This window comes from Homarus americanus, unplaced genomic scaffold (genome assembly GCF_018991925.1).
Source record: "Homarus americanus isolate GMGI-L3 unplaced genomic scaffold, GMGI_Hamer_2.0 scaffold367, whole genome shotgun sequence".
Lineage (NCBI taxonomy): Eukaryota > Metazoa > Arthropoda > Malacostraca > Decapoda > Nephropidae > Homarus > Homarus americanus.
Genome location: NW_024743709.1, coordinates 10,159,367 through 10,181,137, shown reverse-complemented (window position 1 = coordinate 10,181,137; position 21,771 = coordinate 10,159,367). Strand labels below are relative to the sequence as shown.

At 45.1% G+C, this 21,771-nt stretch overlaps 1 protein-coding gene across 1 annotated transcript; it reads left to right on the top strand.

Moving 5' to 3' along the window:
- The first annotated feature begins 959 nt into the window (after window positions 1-959).
- Window positions 960-2,044, top strand: LOC121877470. Its single transcript, XM_042383234.1, has 2 exons — window positions 960-1,132; window positions 1,399-2,044. The coding sequence occupies exons 1-2, from the start codon at window positions 960-962 to the stop codon at window positions 2,042-2,044; spliced, it is 819 nt and encodes a 272-aa protein (XP_042239168.1).
- Window positions 2,045-21,771: the final 19,727 nt, after the last annotated feature.

Genomic DNA, 21,771 nt, shown 5'->3' with positions numbered 1-21,771 from the left:
GTGTACGAGTAAATGTGAGGTACAGCCTGTACAATTATGTGAGATGCAACCGTGGGCGAGTGAGGTGCGGCCGTGTACGAGTAAGTGTGAGGTGCAGCCGTGTACGAGTGAGAGGTGCAGTCGTGTACGAGTAAGTGTGAGGTGCAGCCGTGTACGAGTGAGAGGTGCAGTCGTGTACGAGTAAGTGTGAGGTGCAACCGTGTTCGTGTAAGTGTGAGGTGCAGCTCACGATGCAATGCTATCAAATCCTCAATCACAAACACTGAGGGACCGGTTAACCAACAACAGGTCAGAAACACAGAGACTGTTACGCAGCATGGAAAAGGACTGGTGGGTAAAAAAAGCACAAGAAATTCAAGCCTTTGCTGATGTCAATAACACACACGGCTTCTATAGGGCAGTTAAGTCCATTTATGGCCCACAAAGAAGAAATGTCACACCAGTAAGATCTTTAGATGGCACCACACTCTACAAAAGCAATCAAATGATTGCAGTAAGATGGGCTGAGCACTTCAGCACACTTCTAAATCAAATTAATCCAATAACACCAACAGCACTGGATAACATCCCACCCATGCCGATCCTGAACCTCCTGGATGAAGCCCCACTCCTACAAGAAGTGGAAACTGCAATACGAGAGCTAAGCAACAACAAGAGCGCTGGACCTGACGGCATCCCAGCTGAAATTTACAAACATGAAGGTTCCCATCTGACTGAGTGCCTCCATAGCCTCTTACTTACCATATGGGCCACAGAGACCATCCCCCAGGATTGGAAAGATGCAAATATCATAACAATCTATAAGAATAAAGGTGACAAAGCAGTGGGGCATCTCCCTCCTTGTAGTTGCTGGCAAGATCCTGTCAAAAATCATGTTCTTAAGACTTATCCAACACCTAACGGAGAACACTCTTCCTGAATCCCAATGTAGATTCAGAAAGGATCGCAATACAATAGACATGATCTTCGCAGCTAGGCAAATTCAAGAAAAGAGTCGTGAGCAAAGGATAGACCTTTACACCGCCTTCACTGACCTCTCCAAAGCTTTCGACACAGTAAACAGAGAACTTTTGTGGACTCTGTTGGAGAGGGTCGGTGCACCAACAAGATTTTTAAACATCCTCCGCCAGATGTGGGTGGTGTGCAGTCAAACCATTTAGTGTCCAAATGGGCGTAAAACAGGGCTGTGTGCTGGCACCTGTGTTGTTTAACATCTTTTTGCTTGCTGTAGCACAACTCTCACACAATGCCCTTGGGCTTGATGCAGTTGTGGGCATACGGTACCGTCTTGACGGTAGCCTTTTTAATATTAGGCGTCTGGAAGCCTACACAAAGACCTTAACAACTCAGGTCATAGAACTACAGTATGCAGGTGACTGTGCAATATTGACACAACAGAGAATCTATGCAACGTGCACTGGACGTGATCTCAGGTATTTGCAGCTCGCTTGGTTTGCAAAATAACACCCAGAAGACTGAGAATTTTGTCCAGCCCATTGTTCCACCAATAAAAGCACCACAATTCTACAGTAATGGAGATCCTATCAAAATAGTAAACCAGTTTAAGTACCTTGGTGGCACTCTCACACCCACCAGCTCACTGGATATGGAAATTCAAACCAGAATCAATTTAACCTCAGCTGCATTTGAACGTTTGAGAACAAGAGTCTTTCTCAACAATGACCTCAAATATGGAACGAAGACTGCAGTTTATCTAGCAGTCTGTATATCTACATTATCATATGCCTCAGAAACCTGGACGCCCTACAGACGCCAAATCCAAATGCTGGAAAACTTCCACACTAGATGCCTTAAGCGTATCTTTGGAATATCCTGGGAAGATAGATTGACTCATGAAGAACTATATCGTCGCTCAAACACGACCAACATTGAAGCCATGCTAGCCAAAAGACACTTGCGCTGGCTTGGACAAGTTATCAGGATACCAGACCACCGGCTTCCAAGACAAATATTATATGGCAAGCTCTCACACGGAAACCGCTCGGCGGGAGGTCAGAAAACAAAGATATTAGGACCACTCTAAAATTCTTCTCAAGTGCTGTAATATAAAACCAAATTCACTGGAGCAACTAGCCTCAGACCGTTCCTTATGGCGCTCAACATGCCAAAGAGGAGCGGAAACACTTGAGACCTCACTGAACCAAAAGAGAGCTACTAAACGAGCCCAACGACATCAGAGGGCTCAAGGCATAATTCCTCTCAATAAACAACATCCCTGACACCTATGCAACAAGATCTGCGCCTCCAGGATTGGATTCCATAGTCATCTACGGTGGCATCAGAGGATTAACACATCAATCATCTCATCTGGAGCAACGTCGTCATCGACTTCGATGGACTGCCATAAGCAGTGTGTGTGTGTTTTACCGTAAGTTTGGAGACAGTTGATATTAACAGTACCAACACACCATCTGACTACACCACTCACCCAACTAAACACAGTTTCTTGTAATTAATGTTGATGAAGGTAACTAGGACCCAAACTGCATGTAACTCTTATAACTGTGCTCTTAATAACGCGCTTAATTACCTATTAATGACACTGGACTTAAGAGATAGTGTTCATGTGTTTTACTGAACATAACCGTTCTTGTGTTAACGAGTAAAGTTCCCTATTTGAGGATTATACTAATGATATATTACAGTACTTTCTTCCCTATTAACGTACACTCGCAACAAAAAGTATCGGTGCATACTGTAGTGTGGACAATTTGAGACCAGTGACGATAGGTATTGGGAAAGGCGAGTTGTTCCAGCCGTATGTTGGCAGCCCTGTAATCCTGCTGAGCTGCGACCGTTGTTGTATGGTGATATATTTCGTCTGTCTCATTCCACACGTTTCGAATCTCACAAATATCAACATAGAAGCACCCACATATTGATCCGTTTCATAATGTCATTGCATACTGAACATTGTGTAATCTAAATGTAATACTTTACGGGCCCTTTGATAATAATTTCCGGTAGGTAGTGGCTTATTTACCGATTGTTCAACCCCCGTAATCAGCTGTGTAACGTTACTGCTATCTTATCACCCATATTATTGAGTAACATCTGATAGTGGGTCCTGTGTGTGTGAAATATATAGGAGGTGAAATGAATGACATGGGAATGTCTTTTATTATGTTAGTATTTGGTGTAACCACCACCCGCTTCTATGACCGCATTCAACCTGCGGGGCATTGATGCTAGAAGCTTAGATGTCAAGTCAAGTCCCTTAGGACCTCGTAGCCGCTCCCATGCCTCCAAGGCATGGGTGAGGACATTCTCGAATCAGGTGACGTCCCGCTGAAGGAATGTTGTATTTGTTCATAGCGGACCATACGTGCTCTATCGGGTTGAGATCCGGGGATCTGGGTGGATGTGGGAGAAGTGTGATGTATGGATGTCGCCCAAACCACTCCCGAACTGCGTGACACGTATAAATGGGGCTGTTGTCCTGCACGAGATAGAATGGTTCTCCCTGCTGGAAAAATAATGCTTCAACGGATGGTAGAAGAACGTCCCCTAATTCTTCAACAAACTTCTGGCCAGTGAACCGACCGGGGCCAACATCCGCCAGTTGACCGACACTACCTGCGTGCATCCATCCAAACATACCCAAACTGACCCTGTCACTCCTCCTGCTGGTCACCACATTACGTGCCTCGAACCTGATAGTAGAAACACAGTGGAATATAGTAGAATTATATATATATATATATATATATATATATATATATATATATATATATCATGAGGTTTAATAGGGGAGACCTTTATTCAGCAATGCAGAGTATATTTGTGCTCTAACCCTGTTATGAACCGATTGTCAGTGCCACACACACACAAACACACACCTATAAACGAATGGCAAGAGGGAGGCTTTTACCTGCTATTGATAATTTGCCACACATATTGTGTAGACGTGGGATCATCTGTGCAAAATGTCTTTTCGTCACAAAAGACCATTCTGTCCCAAAAATTGTCTGGCTTGTCTGCATGCTCAAGTGCATCTTCCATTCTGGCCTCCATATGACGTTCACTCAGTTAGTCTTTCAATGCTGGTTTATGACCGTGCAGCCCTACAGCGTTAATCCTGTTGCGAACTGTTTGTGGGCAGCATTACAGATCGAGCCCATCGGAGATGGTGGCAGCAGAATTGAATGGATCAGCATCACAAGCAGCTACTATGGCCTGGTCAAGTGAAACAAACCGTTATAAATATGGTCGGGAAGTTATAAATAGACAGTATGAAATATGAGGAGCTCCCTGTTAACTAAATTATTTGTGATACCTGTGAATATTGCCACATTAATTTATGCTACCAAATAAACCACTCAACCTGGTCGTCCTGAGGGGTGGTGTAGCCTGGACGGCCGCTCCGAGACCTGTCGTCTGTAGCACCAGTTTCGAGGTATCGCCGAATCCATCGTGCAGCGGTGTTCCTGTGGACACCAACCCTGGCTAATATCTGTGACGCCGAACCCTTTGTTATGAAGGGCAATAATACCTCCTTGTGTTCCCTCTGAGGTTTCCATGTCGTCTGGCATGTGTAGATCTCTACTGCTTCATATTGCCTCTGTTTTATACCCACGTTCACCGAGACCGAACCCTCGCTCATCATTCAGTCGACACAAAGCAACAATCCGAAAAGAGGAAACAAACACACTGATTGTCAGCCATATGGCAACACCTAGTGGAGGGAGGGTTTATGAGGATACACTTACCAACCTTCCCGACATATCACAGTGTATACGTATCGTTTCGGAAGTCGTCGATCTCACCCTGCAACGATACTTTTTGGTGCGAGTGTACATGTTGGCAGCGTTAACTATACAGTACATGTTGGCAGCGTGAACTATACACTACATGTCGGCATGTTGGTAACGTTAACTATACACTACATGTTGGCAGAGTGAACTATACACTACATGTTGGCAGCGTGAACTATACACTACATGTTGGCAGCGTGAACTATACACTACATGTTGGCAGAATGAACTATACACTACATGTTGGCAGCGTGAACTATACACTACATGTTGGCAACGTGAACTATACACTACATGTTGGCAGCGTGAACTATACACTACATGTTGGCAGCGTGAACTATACACTACATGTTGGCAGAATGAACTATATAGTACAGCAGTAGAAAGACCGTGCCACACCCGCAACAGCAGAAGAAAGACAGTGTCACACCAACTCCAGCAGAAGGGCAAGAGTGTCACTCCCGTACCAGCAGCAGGGCCAATGCCACACCCGTAGCAACAGGAGCAGGAAAACAGTGCCGCACCCACAGCAGCAGGAATACAATTTCACACCCGCACAAGAAGCGTGGAGACAGTGCTACACCAGCAGCAGTAGGAAGGAGACAGTGCTACACCAGCAGCAGTAGGAAGGAGACAGTGCTACACCAGCAGCAGTAGGAAGGAGACAGTGCTACACCAGCAGCAGTAGGAAGGAGATAGTGCTACACCAGCAGCAGTAAGAGAGAGAGAATACCACACCAGCAGCAGCAGGAAGGAGATAGTACCACTCCCGAAGTAGTAGGAAGACTGCCACACTCACAGCAGCAGGAGGGAGACATTGACACACCTACACCAGCAGGACGCAGTGCCACGCCCTCACCAGCAGGAAGGAAACAGTGATACACCCGCACTAACAGAAGGAAGATAGTGCCACCAACCGCTGCAGCAGGAAGGATACAGTGCCACACTTATAGCAGTAGGAGTAGAGACAGTACCACACCAGCAGCAGTAGTAGAGAGACAGTGTCACATCGGCAGCAGCAGGAAGGAGATAGTACCATACCGGCAGTAGTATGAGTAAGGAGACAGTGGCACACCCGCAACAGCAGGAGGGAGACAGTACCACACCCGAAACAGCAGGAGGGAGATAGTACCACACCCGCAACAGCAGGAGGGAGACAGTACCACACCCGCAACAGCAGGAGGGAGACAGTGCCACACCCGCAACAGCAGGAGGGAGACAGTACCACACCTGCAACTTACACCCGCAAAAGCAGGAGGGAAACAGTACTACAACCGCAACAGCAGGAGGGAGACTACCACACCCGCAACAGCAGGAGGGAGACAGTACCAAACCCGCAACAGCAGGAGGGAGACAGTACCACACCCGCAACAGCAGGAGGGAGACGGTACCACACCCGCAACAGCAGGAGGGAGACAGTGCCACACCCGCAACAGCAGGAGGGAGACAGTACCACACCCGCAACAGCAGGAGGGAGACAGTGCCACACCCGCAACAGCAGGAGGGAGACAGTGCCACACCCGAACACCTGTTATTCCTACTGTCTTCTCTCTCTTTCAGGTCACTATCTCTACTATCATCGTGATAATTATTTAGTTTACAGTCAGCATGATAATTCAATCTACAGTCAGCAAAATATCTTTGTCAGTTTACAGTCCGCATGATAATTATATAGTAAACAAACACATGAAAATTATTTAGTCAACTGAAAGAAAACGTCTCCAGGTTATTTCTAAAGAGTAAAATCTTTAAAGTGGATGGTGTTGTATATTTTCTCTTCAGTTTATGGAAGCACAGAGCAGATAACTCACCAGAAAAATGTTCATCGTTTAAAAACAGGAAGCGCAACATCGGGCCACTAATGGGCTGTTGAGGAACTAACATAACAACTTACAATATTGTTTTGGCTACAGGTTTAGAGGTTGCAATGCACCAAACTGTACAAAATTTCCATGCGGTAACTTTTACTTCTTAAATTATGTATTTACTAATGATAGTATGACCAAGATAAAACTTTGATGATGTCTTATACCCTTAGAATAATTTGTGTTGACATTCATTCTTAGTAGGACCGAGCACCACACCGCAGTAACCGCTTCTTACCATAAACTGTATCTCTCTCTCCATTATTCTTTCATCTCCTACTTCTTTACATGTTATTCCTCGCCCAGTTCCTTTAACCCGTTGGAGGATATAGGAATTTGGTGTTGACTTCATCCGTCCGTGAAGTTTTCCTTAAATTTGGAATGCAATAAAATGATTATTTTGGACCAACGCTCGCCTCCTACCAGGAATAACCACCTCTTGAGGGGGAGGGGGGGGGGGAGGTGATAAAAATGGCAATTATTAGATCCCACACAAATGACAAAAACAAAACCGGTTCTTATAAATTTATAACTTACTTGAATACAGAATTATCAACTGCATGTTTCAAATTACATCCATTTCAGTTATTCGCACTTAATTATGGGTTTCTTCTACCTGTTGTCTGTGTACACTTTCACCATCTCAGCTACTATCATCTTTCATCCTTTTATCTACACTTTCTTCTCAGTTTTCATACTTTTACTTTCACTCCTCAGTTAGTTACAGCACCTACTTCCAAACTCTCTTATCAGGCGGGTGTTATCATCAGTTTGGCTCATTCATCTCGTCTCCTTTGACAGCTAAGATCATATTGGTTGTTTTCATAAGCTTGACTCACTCGCCTGGTTTACTTTAACAACTAAGATACACTTTCGCACACAGGCAGAGGGTGATGGTATTACGCTGTTTCCATCACTCTTTTCCAGACAAATACACAAGAGCCTCTTCACAGACTCTGACCACCAGACGACCATTTTTCTCAGCTTCGCTAACTTCAGCCCTGCAAGTTCTCAAGCTCTGTCCTCAAGTTGTGCCACCAATATAACCCTGATGCTTCAATCTGTCCACTATCACTCCACTAACCACACTTAAGGTATTACAGTTTACCTTGAGAGCTTATGAAATATACTTTAAAACCCTCCTTATCCTCATCTCACTTCTGCTGCATTGAGTCCCCAGCTCGTAAATAAATTATTCTCCATTTAAGAAGGATATTTTACGTTTTTAACATTATTTATGTATACTGTATAATATATAAAGATATCTACAGCATATAAATAAAGAAGTAAGTTATTGAAGCACCAAAAAATGTAAATAATAACCCAACTACCTCGTGTTAACCTTGTCACGTCCTCCGAGTCTATTATTAACTAATTTATGCAACATGATCACAAAACACTCTCTCCTCCCTTAGACTCGCCTGAGGAGTAAAGAAAGTAATAATTGTTAATATCTATATCAGGATAAGCTACAAATAAGAGGTACCATCACTTGTGTAATAATGCAAGGAGGAGGTATGTTACACGAGAAGGTTATTACCAACACATCGTCTACCTGGGGTCAACACATCATCTCCCTGGGGTCAACACATCATCTCCCTGGGGTCAACACATCATCTCCCTGGGGCCAACACATCATCTCCCTGGGGCCAACACATCAGCTTTCTGGGGCCAACACATCAGCTTTCTGGGGCCAACACATCAGCTTTCTGGGGCCAACACATCAGCTCCCAGGGGCTTACCCATCAGCATCATGTCAGACTGAGAACTGCACCTCGACGAGGTAAGATCTCCTCTGCTCCCGAGGTACTACGTGAACCTGACGATGAGGCTGGCCTGTGACCAGGCGAAGGTCGTAAGACTGTATCCAGTCACATGCCCTTCGCGCAAGCAACTAAACCTCCTTGTCCTAAGGAAGTTTTTTGACTCCTTAGGAATCAGGGGGGTGACAAGGGTCGTCCGCAGACCAGTGAGTGGTGGCCTTATCGTCACCTTCGCGGAATAGGGACAGGCCCAGCAAATAGCCAACATAACAGAAATTAACGGGATCAAGATACTAGTGGAAGCTCGTACAGAGGACAACTTGGTGTTGGGAGTCATCTCCCACACCGAGATAGAACACCTTGAAAAAGAAGAACTGGCCGAGCTGATCGGAGACCAGCTCTCAATAGTAAGGAAGCTGACCAGCGTAACTGCACTGGTTGGTTACCCAAAGAATCTTCCAAGCACCGTATTGCTGGGATGGGAGAACATCTCAGTAAGACCGTATGAAAGAAGACCAACAAGGGAAGTGTCGCGCTCGGGAGATCTGTTACAGTTGCGGGACAACCGGGCACCAGCACACCAACTGCTCAGCGGCCGCCAAGATATGCGCAGCTTGTGGTGGCCCTCACTCCTCCTCCGACCGGGAGTGTCCCAAGTGGAGGGAGGGGTGTAGGGTGGCTAAGCTGCAAAGCAAGAAAAAAATGAGCTACAAGGAGGCTCTTCTTGTAGTGAAGACCGAAGAAAAGAAGAATCAAGACCCCAACAAGACCACAGAAAAGAAAAATCAAGACCCAAACAAGACCACAAAAAAGAAGCGTTTTCACGAGAATATACCAGAACAAGACCAAGAAGAAGAAGAATGGAAATTGAAAAGCAAAAAGAACAAAAGGAAGAAGTCCAAAGAAAACGACTCAGGAAAAAAAAAAGCTTCGGCCGAAATAGCCTAAAGGCGAAGTGGCCAGTAATCTCCAAACAAGCCAAGCCAAGCATCATGTCTTTCCCAACGCCACCATATTCCCGCATCATGTCAGTCACACCTTCCCCAGTATCATACCTGCCACATTTTCATCAACATCATAGCCGCCACACTTCCCCAGCATCATACCTGCCACATTTTCATCAACATCATAGCTGCCACACTTCCCCAGCATCATACCTGCCACATTTTCATCAACATCATTGCTGCCACACTTCCCCAGCATCATACCTGCCACATTTTCATCAACATCATGGCTGCCACACTTCCCCAGCATCATACCTGCCACACTCTCCCCGGCTACACCTTCCATACTCATTAGCCCTAATATGCCCCCCCCACACCCACACCCACACCCACACACAGTCCTCTCTTACCGTTATGTATTGTTGCACTGTTAACCTTTCTCGGTCCATTACCACTCTAATGACACTTTATTTCACACTCTTATTACATTATTATTACACTCTTAAAACATTTTTATCATGCTCTTAATACATTCTAATTATACTTATTATACTCTTACTACACTTTTATCATACTCTTATTACAGTGAGAAAGAGGAAACAGGTTATGGACGTACGTGTGTGTGTGTGTGTGTGTGTGTGTGTGTGTGTGTGTGTGTGTGTGTGTGTGTGTGTGTGTGTGTGTGTGTGTGTGTGTGTGTGTGTGTGTGTGTGACTTTTGTAAAATTTCTGATTATTAAATAGTATACAACAGCTACTAGGAGTATTAGGTAAAGTTAAATCAGGTTATGTTAGGTTAGGTTAAGTTTGGTTCACTCCGGGTAAGCGAGGAGGTAGGGTCCACGTCACACAGTCAGGAGTTAAGTATTTTCTCGTCGAAAATTTCTAACTGATCGGTCAACAGTAATTGCGTAAGACGGTTAACAGATATTATCACTACTGGGTCAAGACGTGACTGCCACATCACCAGCGACTTGTCTCACATCTCACACTAATATCAGGTGATCCAGACATGTCTCACACTCATATCAGGTGATCCAGCTCTGTCTCACACTCATATCAGGTGACCCTGGTTACACTTCTTGCCCCAACACGTAAAAATTCAGGAAAGCGATTATGTCGAGCTCTTTAACACGACAATGACAATTATTAATGGACGCAACAACTATCAATCAGACGAACTAAGTTACGTAAGGTAAAGCTTCATTTGAGTGGGAGGTCATTAAATAATTCATTCAGATACAGTAGTTAATCTAAACTCTGAAAGCAGACGACACAATGCATTCAAAGTTAAATTAATTTAACAAACTGAGGATAGTTTTGATGAGGACTGGTTTTGTTGGCTCTTTCGTAAGTAATTTAGCCTCGTAGCCTCACTCCCAAGCAAACATTAATTTACAGACAACACCCACATCACGTATTTAAAACCTTATTTTATTTAGTTCACACTCTCTTTTCTTGCTCCTTAAATTAATATCAGTACAGATCTCAGCAAAAAAAAAATCACGTAGCGACCCTCTCCTTAACCTTTGCTATTTACTAAAGGTCTCGCTTCACTGTAAGTAACAAGAAATTGGATCTTCGTGAACAAATTAAAAACCTGGGTCAAATTATAGTTCAGGACATAATTAGATTAAGGATTTTTTGTGTTAATGATAATTTAATAGAAAGACAAGACGAATTTTTTCTATAACATTTTAATAACATTTTACCCGTAACTGAGATATCGTCAGTTGAAACTCTGAAAGCTACTAGAAAAAATATAAGCGGTGGCGAGAAATGGCGACGTTTTTTGTTAAAGTAGTGCATTACTTCATGTCCGCGGCCCGAAACATTCGAAATTAACCAATCAGTAAAGTTAGGTTAGTCTTGCAAATTAAAACAAACGACGGGGTATAACTGGGGTGGGATCTGGGGGTCGAGCCGCTGATCGCCCTTTTGGAAATTCAAATTAGTTTGAGCTTGGCTATCATGTGCGTAGGGTATGCCACTGGCGAAAGGGAAGCTATCGCCAAATTTTACGGGAACATAACCACCTCCATAAAATCTAAACGTGTATATAGTGTTCTTTCGCCAGGTGTAGTGTCCACATTGTGAGAGAGTGCCATTACCGTGAGGACAAACACCAGTGGTAATGTATTACAACTGTTAACGTTGCTAAGACGAAGAAACGCAAAACCTGTGCTTATATTGTGTCAGACAATAAAGTATAATTTCTCGACAAATATAATTTTGAACCGTGGAGAATATTATTATTTGTTAATCACTGGCTGCAAAAACACTGGAAACATCGCTTCTTTCTCCAAAATCTACAGTTACCCACGAATACCAGTGTAGACTGGAGAAGCAGTGATATGCGAGAATTTTTCTTAAATAGTGTGAATCTCCACAAACACCACAGGAAAACATATTTTCATGTGTAAAATAGTTATGTCCTTTACTTTAAATTGACCAAAATCTGGGCCTAAAATATAAACCTTCAAGGCTTCATATAATCAGGGAGATGAGCAATGATTAAATGGGATGAGCGAGGGATTTATGTGTCAGTCCGAAGTGAGGAGTAAAATAATTCATAAGGCCACAGTTTAAAGCTGAACTTAGTGTAGCGGACATTTTCCCAGATAATAAAATGCATATTGAAACAATCGATATAATCTTATGCATAACGCGATATGTGACAATTTGTAGGGTTTTATTACACATTTGTTTATTGTACAGTAGTTATGCAGAAAGACATAAAATATATTTTCGATTGATAGCGGTAGTAACGGGTATGCCCTGCAATGCGGCTATTTATATATATATACACAAGGTACTATAGGTTATGTATATAAATACAACAATACATTAAGTGTTTACCTATACAAAAACTGTACTCGTTTCTTGTTATTTTCACGACCTATATAACAAATCCGACAGACTATCACCAACTAAAGCACTACCACTCAGGGTGAAACGGGATTACTATTAAAACTTAAAAATAATCTGTCATTTTATGCATTTCCCATTAATTTTGGGCACTACTAAAGGACACCTGTCAACACCCGAATCATTGCTCAACAAGTGAAGGAACTGCCCTCTTCAGTGACAACCGTCCACCAGATAAACTAAACTGAGCATCGTGGACGACTGTCCAGTCAACCACAAGCCCACACGACAGAATGAAGGTGGTAGTCATTTTACACATATAATAACTCCCATATGAATAGTGAAAGTGTTTCATAGGCATGACTGCCCGTTAGGGACAGTGTGGATACATCACACTGTATACTAAACCTTCGGTACACAAGGAGGTAGCATGGTCGGCACTGCACTCGACCATATTCACTTCCCCAAGTTGCAAACTTAGTTACCCAATTACATCTAGATTCTAGATGAACTGGGAGCTCCTGGAATCGAACTACCGACCCCTGGAGCAGGAGGCAAGCGATGTATCCACTCGACCGCCACACTCCTTACAATATAAATAAACGGCACTTACTGTTTTGGGACGAAGATTTACCCTAGTGGACATGTTGGCTGTCATCCTGTTTCTGGGCGACTAGATAATCCTAGTGAACATTTTGACTGCCATGACCTGTGTTGCCATCCTGTTGACGTTTCCCACTTCACGTTGTTTTCTCTTCTGGAAATACAATCATATATAAATATTTTGTGCTTTACAATGAAGTACTAGACACAGAATCCAAATTACATGCAAATTCACAATAAATTTAAGAGTTGTGTGATAATCTTGTGGTATCACACCAAGGAACATGGTGATCCTGACTGGCGGTACTGCACAGTACACTTTCGGTATTATTGCATTTTCACACTCCACATTCCTACCACTAATCTAGTATCATATTCGAATTATAAGATAATTTTCATCTATTACATTACCGGCGGAAATGTATAACGGAGAAAGCGTATCCAAAATTTTCTCTATTTTCTTCCATTAATCTTGCGACATTATCGCCTACTTCACCTCCCACACTCTCTCTCTCTCATAAATCATCACGCACATGCGTTCCCGTACACGTCACGCGGCCAATCAAAAGCGTTTTTTTTTTTGCAAACAATTAAAATGATTTTGGGTTTAATTCGCGGTATTTTTGGTCCAATCAAATTCGAGTTATATTTTGGGTCTCTCATATTTCCAAATTCAAATTCATTTCCGACCATGGAAGTCTGCGATGGGTGTCACTTCAATTATATGGAGCTGATTGCGAGTTTTGGGGGAAAAAAAAACGAAGAAACTATAGCATTTTTTCGATCGCATGGTGTTCTCCCAACCTCAGTAAAGTGTCCTAAATGCAAGAACGAATGTAAATACCGCAAAGAACAACATATGTGGCGTTGTGTAAGAATCTCAGAATCCAACGACGAACAAGAACCAGGCCAATAAGGTAAGAAATAGGTGATTCCATCATATGGTGAGAGTCAGTTAGGTTAGGTTTGGTTTTTGTTTTCCTAGTGTTTTTTGGTGTATTTTTTATTCGCTTAGCCATTATTTTTTTTCGGAAAACATCCAACGAAAAAAAATGAAGGTCATATTCGGTCTAAACACAAATACACTAGAAAAATATATTTTTGACTTTCTAACAGTGTGGTGTGCAAGTGCAAATTTACCAAAATGTCATATTTCATGTATTCCGGTATTTGGGGAATAATGATCCTTTAACTATGACACCATACCTAGCTACAATATACTGTAAAGCTGAAAAAAAAAACTCCTAACAATATCCTTGTGAGGTTTCATCTAGCAACACAAAGCTTAGCTATATCTTATTTTAAACTTATCTCCATTAACAAGAGTGTAACAACTACGACCCACTAACATAACACTGCCAGTACCTAACAAAAAGGACAAACTAATGTGCATATATAACTTACCTGTTGCTAAATGATGACTCGTACACACATATCCAGGCACTAGTGTATCTCTGTATAAACACTTTCGTCACTCATATATCCCTTTATAATATTGAAATCAGAAGTTGAATAGTTAATACACTTAAAACTATTTTATCTATTTACTGTCTTTGGGGAAGAAATATATCCACGCGATCACATTGTGGTAAACACTGAACTTTTAAAAGGTCCAAGTTAAAATGGCGGACGGCAACGAGTGACGTATCACGTAAGAGCATGACCAACTTGAAACTATTCCTTCTTAATCGTAGGTTTAATTATTTTAAATAGTAGATATTACAGTAATTCTTATAATAATTATTTTTTATTGTATTTTAACAATTTAATTATTATGATTTAATTTTGATATTAAGTACACAATGTTCTCACTGGCTATAACATAGTTTTTTGTTTCATCCAGTTGCTAAGCGCCGCCATCTGATGGTGATTTAAAAAACAAAAACATATTTATTATGCCATCGTATTCGTATCTATCTATATCAAAATTATATCCAGATATAAATATCCTGTTATAACACTGCTGCACATGTGATTGTTTTAAATATACGGGTGAATAACTCTGTATACCATATTCAAAGTTAAATCAATGACCACTGGATGGCAATAGTAGACTTAAATGGCGTCTCCTGGACACCTCAACACGAAGACTAACCCGTCATGGTGTGTGGCCGTAGTGAATAATATTTGCTATTTCTCGCCGCTTGGCCTCTGAATAACGTTCTTTTATTAACCGTTCATGAACGTAATGGTTTGATAATAAAGGATTGTGTTTATGTTGTGTTAATAAGGAAAGTTAACTTAGAAAAAAATGAACAATTGAATCATACGTCAGGTGCATGGTGAGGTGAAGACGAGTGTTGACTTGTTTATTGAAAACGGAAGTGAGATCATACCAGCAACCACTAAGTGATCTACAGTACTTAGAAACACAGACGAGTTAATAGTCTTCCAAGTTCCGTTTCATGTATGATAATGTGAAAGCAAGGAAGCAGACAGTGGAAGGTGCAGGAGGGAGAGGTAAGAGTAATGTCGTCTGTCACGGTAACTGCACGTTTATAGTTTTAAATACTGTACTAGCATATTCCCCTGATTCATGTATGGGTATTATTATCGTTTCGGTCATCCAGGAGTCTTAGAAATTTAGGTTAGGTTAGATATAGTTCCTGGGTTCTGTGGCTAGATTTGGTTAGGTTAGGTTAGGTAGGATCAAAAATCCTTCAAAACGCGTCAAAAACTGCTGGAAAAACATAGGGATGACCTAAACGATAATTTTACCCAACTATGTGTGTTGCGTATTAAAAGAAAACTACTAAATAAATCGTTGCTTAGTGATATTTAACGAAATCTCTGTATCGTATGTACAGTGCACTACCTTGCTGTAATACATGGACTCGTGAGAAGGAGCAACCTTTTGAAAGTTTCCTATAAAAGAAAACATATTTCTTACCTCTGGATTGTTCAGAATATCAAGAAAACCAGCGGAAGAATTGCAACATATTTACAGTATATTGTTTGTCTAGTTTTTGTTGATCAAATAGTCCTTAGGGCCTACGATGTCATGTTCGCGCTGCTTCTTTTGCCAATACGTTAAGCTTACAAAATAACCAAACTAACCTAAAAAGAGAGGTAGGTTAAGTTGTTTTGGTTGGTTTATCTACATTCTACAATGAAACCTGCGTTGCTGGGGGAGAAGTGTACACCCACTAAAAAATTATTCTGCACCCTTACGGCGTGATACAATATGGCACGGATGCCGAATAAATTTTCAGGGGTGTACGTCGTTCAGGTGTGAAACGGTACCTAGTGATATAATGTCTTACAACGTTTCAAAAACTGTGATCTGGGTTAATATTGACGAGGTACCCATAGCACCCTAATTTGTTTAATGGACCATTTTTTTTATTTTCATCCCTGAGCTCGGATATGTTCATTTCTTGGGCAAATGCTTCGTTTTGGAAGATAAATAGGCGGAGAACGCGCATGCGTGCGTAGTGTCAACAAAGGCTGTAAGAGACTGCTCTTTAAAAGTCGTATTTCTGACGAATTCCGCGAGTCTACCAATCCCAGCCTGTGCAACAACTATAGTAAGACCCAGTTATCAGCACAGTGGCATCTATTTATTTTTACTTTTGGACTTTGTCATTTTTTGGGGATAAAAACATCTGGTCCTACCACCCAATCCCTCTGAGCAAATTTTTTCAAGTTTGCGCATGCGTAGTGTGATAGTGTGACGTAGCAGTGACGTCATTACCACTCCACCTGACTGCAGTGTTGCCAACGTGCCCTATGCCCGCCGTTAAGCGCTCCCGTTCGTTGGAAACGGCGGCAGTAGGTGACAGTGATGCTGACGACTTTCTTCTTGAAGACATGTCAAAGAAGAAGCAGAAACCTCAGAAGTCAGGGTCTCCAGCAGGGGCCACGGCTCCCCCTTGCACCCCTTCTGGGGCTGTAGAGGGTGGACTCTCCTGTCATCGGGGTCCCCAAGTGAGCTTACATGTGGCTCAATGACCGACCCTCCGCCGACGATGGACATAGGGGATTCCCTTTGTTTCCCTGCCCCGACGCGCCTTCGTCGTCTCGCCTTTCCTCGGGACTTGCCTCTGAGCACACGGACGACCTGGTTCTTCCGTCACTGCTCTCCACTTCAGGACTCAACACTTCGCCTCCGCCGAGGTCCCACAGCCGTGATAGTCACCACACAATTGGACGAGACGGTACACCTGCTCACTCAGGTGGGCTTTCCTGCTCCCCAGGGGGAGGTGATGCTGAAGTTCATCACCATCACCCCAGAAACTCGTCGTACCAAGGTAATGGTTCGCCACATACCCTGGGAGATCCCTATCGATGATCTTCACCCTCTTCTCCTACAGCCACTCGACATGGAGCGCCGCATCAACCCGGTCTCCAAACGTCCATCCAACGAACTCATCGGCTGGTGGGTGGGACCCTCCCTCCGAAGGTGAATGTAGGACCAATTCACAACTGTCCTCTCGACCGATTTATCGGAACCCCGAAAATCTGTGGTCGTTGCCAATCGTGGAAACACCGCACCTGGGAGTGCACGAGGATGGTCGCCTGCGGTTTCTGTGCAGGTCCTCACGACACAGTGGAATGCAAATCGAAAATTCAGAACAAAATCCCAGTTATTCCACGGTGTGTCAATTGCCATGGCAGTCACCACGCCTGGAATGCCAATTGCCCACAGCGTCCTGGCACTCGCCCGGGGAAAACTTACCTTGTACCACCGCCCTCGTCTCTGGCGAAGCCCCTGTCAACCAAACCTCACTCCTATCCACCACTGCCTCTTCCATCCACCAAGGATTTCCCATTGATCTCCTCCCCCCTACCATCCCCCCTACCACCCATCCTTTCTCCCCTCCCTCCCTTTCCCTACCGTTCTTGGAACAAGGTCGTTGCCGGCCCTGCCACAGTCACCACCATCTCCTGCCCACCCGGACCCCCGCTGTCTCTCACCAGCACCACCACCTCTTACTCACCTGAACCCTCACCGTCGCTCTCCGTCGCTACCACCACCACATGCCCAGTCGGGCCCTCGGCAATCCTCGCCGCCACCTCCAGCTCCTGTACAGGTACACCAAGTTGGTTCTATGGAAACAATCACTCTCCGTCTGGATCGCCACTCCAAGCAAATCAACCTTCTCTCTGCCCAACTCGACTTGTTTGTGAAAACAATTGCGACATTGCAGAGGCATCAACAACTCATTCTGGACACCCTGACCCAACAGGGGCGCACTTTTCAAGCCCTGATGACCCGCCCCCTTCCATCTCCCGAGATGGAGGATCCATCCCTCGCTCTCCCACTCCTCCCTCTCCATTTTTCTCAACAGAATTTGGTACCTCCTCTGGAGCCCTGGCTAACCTCACCGACTCATCTCACACCGGAGGCCGTTCCCTCCTCTTCTTACAATGGAACTTCCAGGGACTTAGACCTCGCCGGGCAGACCTCGCCCAGTTTGTGCTCTCCCATCAAGTAGATGTTGCTCTACTTCAGGAAACCATCACGACGATGTTACTCCACTCCGCCTCTCTGGCGATACTGTTTACACCCTGCCTCGGTACCGTGGGCAGGCTCGTGGCCTCCTCACCCTTGTGCGTAACACCATTCCATCTGTTCGTCTCCCTTCACCTGACTCACATGGACACCCGTCTGAAATACTTTCTGTCTCTCTTACTCTTGGTGACCGGACCCTTCGTGTAGTCAATGTTCATTTCAAGAGTGATTCTCTGGACCCCCAGGTTCTTCACGACCTCCATGATGGGGTTCCCACTATTGTTCTTGGCGACTTTAATGCCCGTCATCCCACTCTTACTCCAGATCATCCCACTCCAAGTACCCTTAACGGATCACATCTCTCACAGTTTCTTAATGGGGATGATGATGTTCGCATTCTTTGTCCTGACGATCCTATTCGCCTCCCCCATAGTTTCCTTGATGTTGGCTTACTATTGAACGGTCATACTTCCTTTCATCCTACCGTCTGCACCGAGCCTGCTCTGTATAGTGACCATCTTGCCTTTACTACCCATCTCAGGCTCTCCTTCTCTGCCCCGACATCAGCTCCTTATCGATCCCCTCGCCTTCGTCTCACACAAGATGCTGTTCCTTCCTTTACCCAATACCTTTCTACCTGGGCGGATTCCTATTTTGTCCCCCAGTCCCTTGACTCTTACAGCGCTGATTTTGTTGATGCCGTGTATGACTCTGTCAATCACGCTACCCCTCTACGCCCTCCCCGTCACCCCAGTAGTGCCACCAACTACTGGTATCGTATCCCTGCCATGAGACATCTCCGGCAGGTAACCCGTGATCTCCACTCTGCCATACGGAGGTCTCGGTCTCCAGAGGACTGGGAAGACTTAAAAAATTGGTGCTCCTTTGCAACTCAGGAGCGCCGTCGGATTCGTGAGGCGGACTGGCTATCCTTCACGGGGTCTCTATCGTTCCAGTCGTCACCCTCTTATGTATGGAATCGGATTAATGCTATACGGGGTACTCGACGGAGGCCTCCTCCCCACCCTGACCCCGCCTCCCTTGCCTGCTCTTTAATGGAGGACTGGGCACGAGCTTCCTCCCCTGAGGCACTTCCAGATCCAATGCAGGAGGCAGTGCAGGCCCGCATCGATGCGTCTGAGCCTGTTGTTCGTGCTGCTCTTACCTCCTCTGCCCCCACTGATCATCCCATCACACAGTTCGAGCTTGTCAGTGCTCGTCGCTCTAGAAAAGATACCTCTCCCGGGGATGATCAGATAACCTACTCCGTCCTCAACGCCTGTACTAATATTCCTAACGGCCCCTTGCTTGCTCTCTACAATATGTCTTATGAACATGGGGTTTTCCCGTCCAACTGGAAAAATGCCACTATTATCCCCATCCCTAAGCCGGGAGATCCTGGGAAATATCGACCCATTAGTCTTACCTCCTGTGTTTGCAAGATGATGGAAAGAATACTCCATCGTCGCCTTCCTCACACCATAGGCGGCTTCCACAACTCCCTCAATGGTTTCATTCAACATCGCAGCACACTCCATTGCTTCCTTTTATTGCAATCAGACTGCCCGCATCTCCGTCTTCCTTGATATCAAGGGAGCCTTTGATACGGCTCAGCCTGCCCTCATTTTAGCTGAACTTGCGCGGTTAGGGGTTAAAGGGAGACTTCTGCAATGGATCGCCTCTTACCTCACTGGACGTCAGGCCCGGGTTCGCGTTGAAGGCTCTATATCTCCTGTTCAAGAAATGAACCTCGGTACCCCTCAAGGTGGAGTCCTGAGTCCCACCTTGTTTAACACTCCCATGCCCTCCATTGCATCTCTCCCGTGGCCGACAGAAGTTGTCCACTCAGGATATGCCGACGATGTCCTCCTCCAAGCCCCTGACTACCTCAGCATGCAGGAAGCCCTTGATCTGGTCTCCAGAGAGTGTGATTCACTTGGTTTCCTTCTTTCAACTGCGATAACAAAAGCCATGTGGCACGGTCGTGTTGTACCTCCACCCCTTCTCTTATCAGGAACGCCCTTGGACTGGGTTAATGAGACAAAATACCAGGGTGTGCATGTAACTCGCACACGTTGTCAGATCCCTGAAGTCCGCTATCTTCGAGACATATGCTTTCGGCGTCTCGCTCCCCTCTCTACCATGTGCAGGGGTTCCCTTGGTGCCACCATCCCTGTACTTCTCACCATGTACAAGTCCTTTGTCCGTTCCTGTGTCGACTACGCCGCCCCTGCCCTCCTCAACATTAGTCGGACTGCTGTCAACCGTCTCGAAGTTATCCAGAGGAAAGCTGCTCGTATCATCCTTGGGGCTCCTCAGTGGACACGCTCTACTTCTCTGTATACCGAACTTGGTCTTTCCCCCTTACAGGATCGTGTCCAGGAGTTTTACCTAAAAACTGCCGTTTCCATTCTACGGGATCCTCGGGGCAACTATGTCCAAGGCAACTTGACTCTTGCTGTCCGAGGCCGACCTCCATCTACAAGACAGTGGCGAGGGTCACTCATCCGAGCCCTTCAGGAACACGACCTCCTGCCTGATATTGTTGCCACCCTTGCTGTTGGTTCGCCTCCTTCTACCTGGCTGGATTTTCAACCTGAAGTGATTGCCCTCGGTGGACCGCTCCCGAAATCCCAGGTGAACCCTGTTATTCTCTGCAAATACCACCTCTCCAGGATCGCCCAACGGTCCCCAGGTAGGGTCGTCTTCTACACTGATGGTTCTGTTGACCCCGCTACAGGTAGGGCCGGGGCTGGTGTCTACATCACCCGTCCTGATGCCCCTGAGCCTATCAAACTGTCTCTCAGAGTTTCTGACGGGGCATCCTCCACTCAGGCTGAACTAATAGCCCTCCTTGCTGCCCTTCTCGCTGAGGAAGAAGCAGATGGTTTCTGCCTCTTGCTTGTCTGCTGCGATTCCAGGTCTGCTCTCGACGGGATCGCATTTGGATCAGGGGAAAATAAGGACCTCATCCTCCGAATACGAGGGTTAACATCCACACTGCAGGATGCAGGCCGTCCTGTGACATTCCTATGGATACCCAGTCATGTCGGTATCTTGGGGAATGAGGCAGCAGATGGCCTTGCCAAGACTGGCTGCAACAAGGCCACACCTGACTACGTTGTTCCTCGAACACTTTTACAGCTTAGGACCCAAATTCGCCGCAAACAGAGAGAAGCTCGGGAAGCAGCCATCCCCCTGGACTCCCTGCCCACTTGGTAGGATGTCCTCCGTAAACTTCCTGACCTCTCGTACGTCTATGGGAAAGGGTCGCGGAAAGGGGACGTGATTGCTGCCCGTATCATCATTGGGTATGACTTTGCTTGGGAGATTGGTATCCCCGCATCCCCTGAGCAACGCTCTTGTGCATTATGCAGAAGACCCGACAGCCGCACCCTTATTCACTACCTCCTAAGATGTCCCCACACACAACGCTTCCGTGACGCCTGCTGGACCACCACTCCACGACCCCCTGACGGAGACACGATGATCCTCCCCA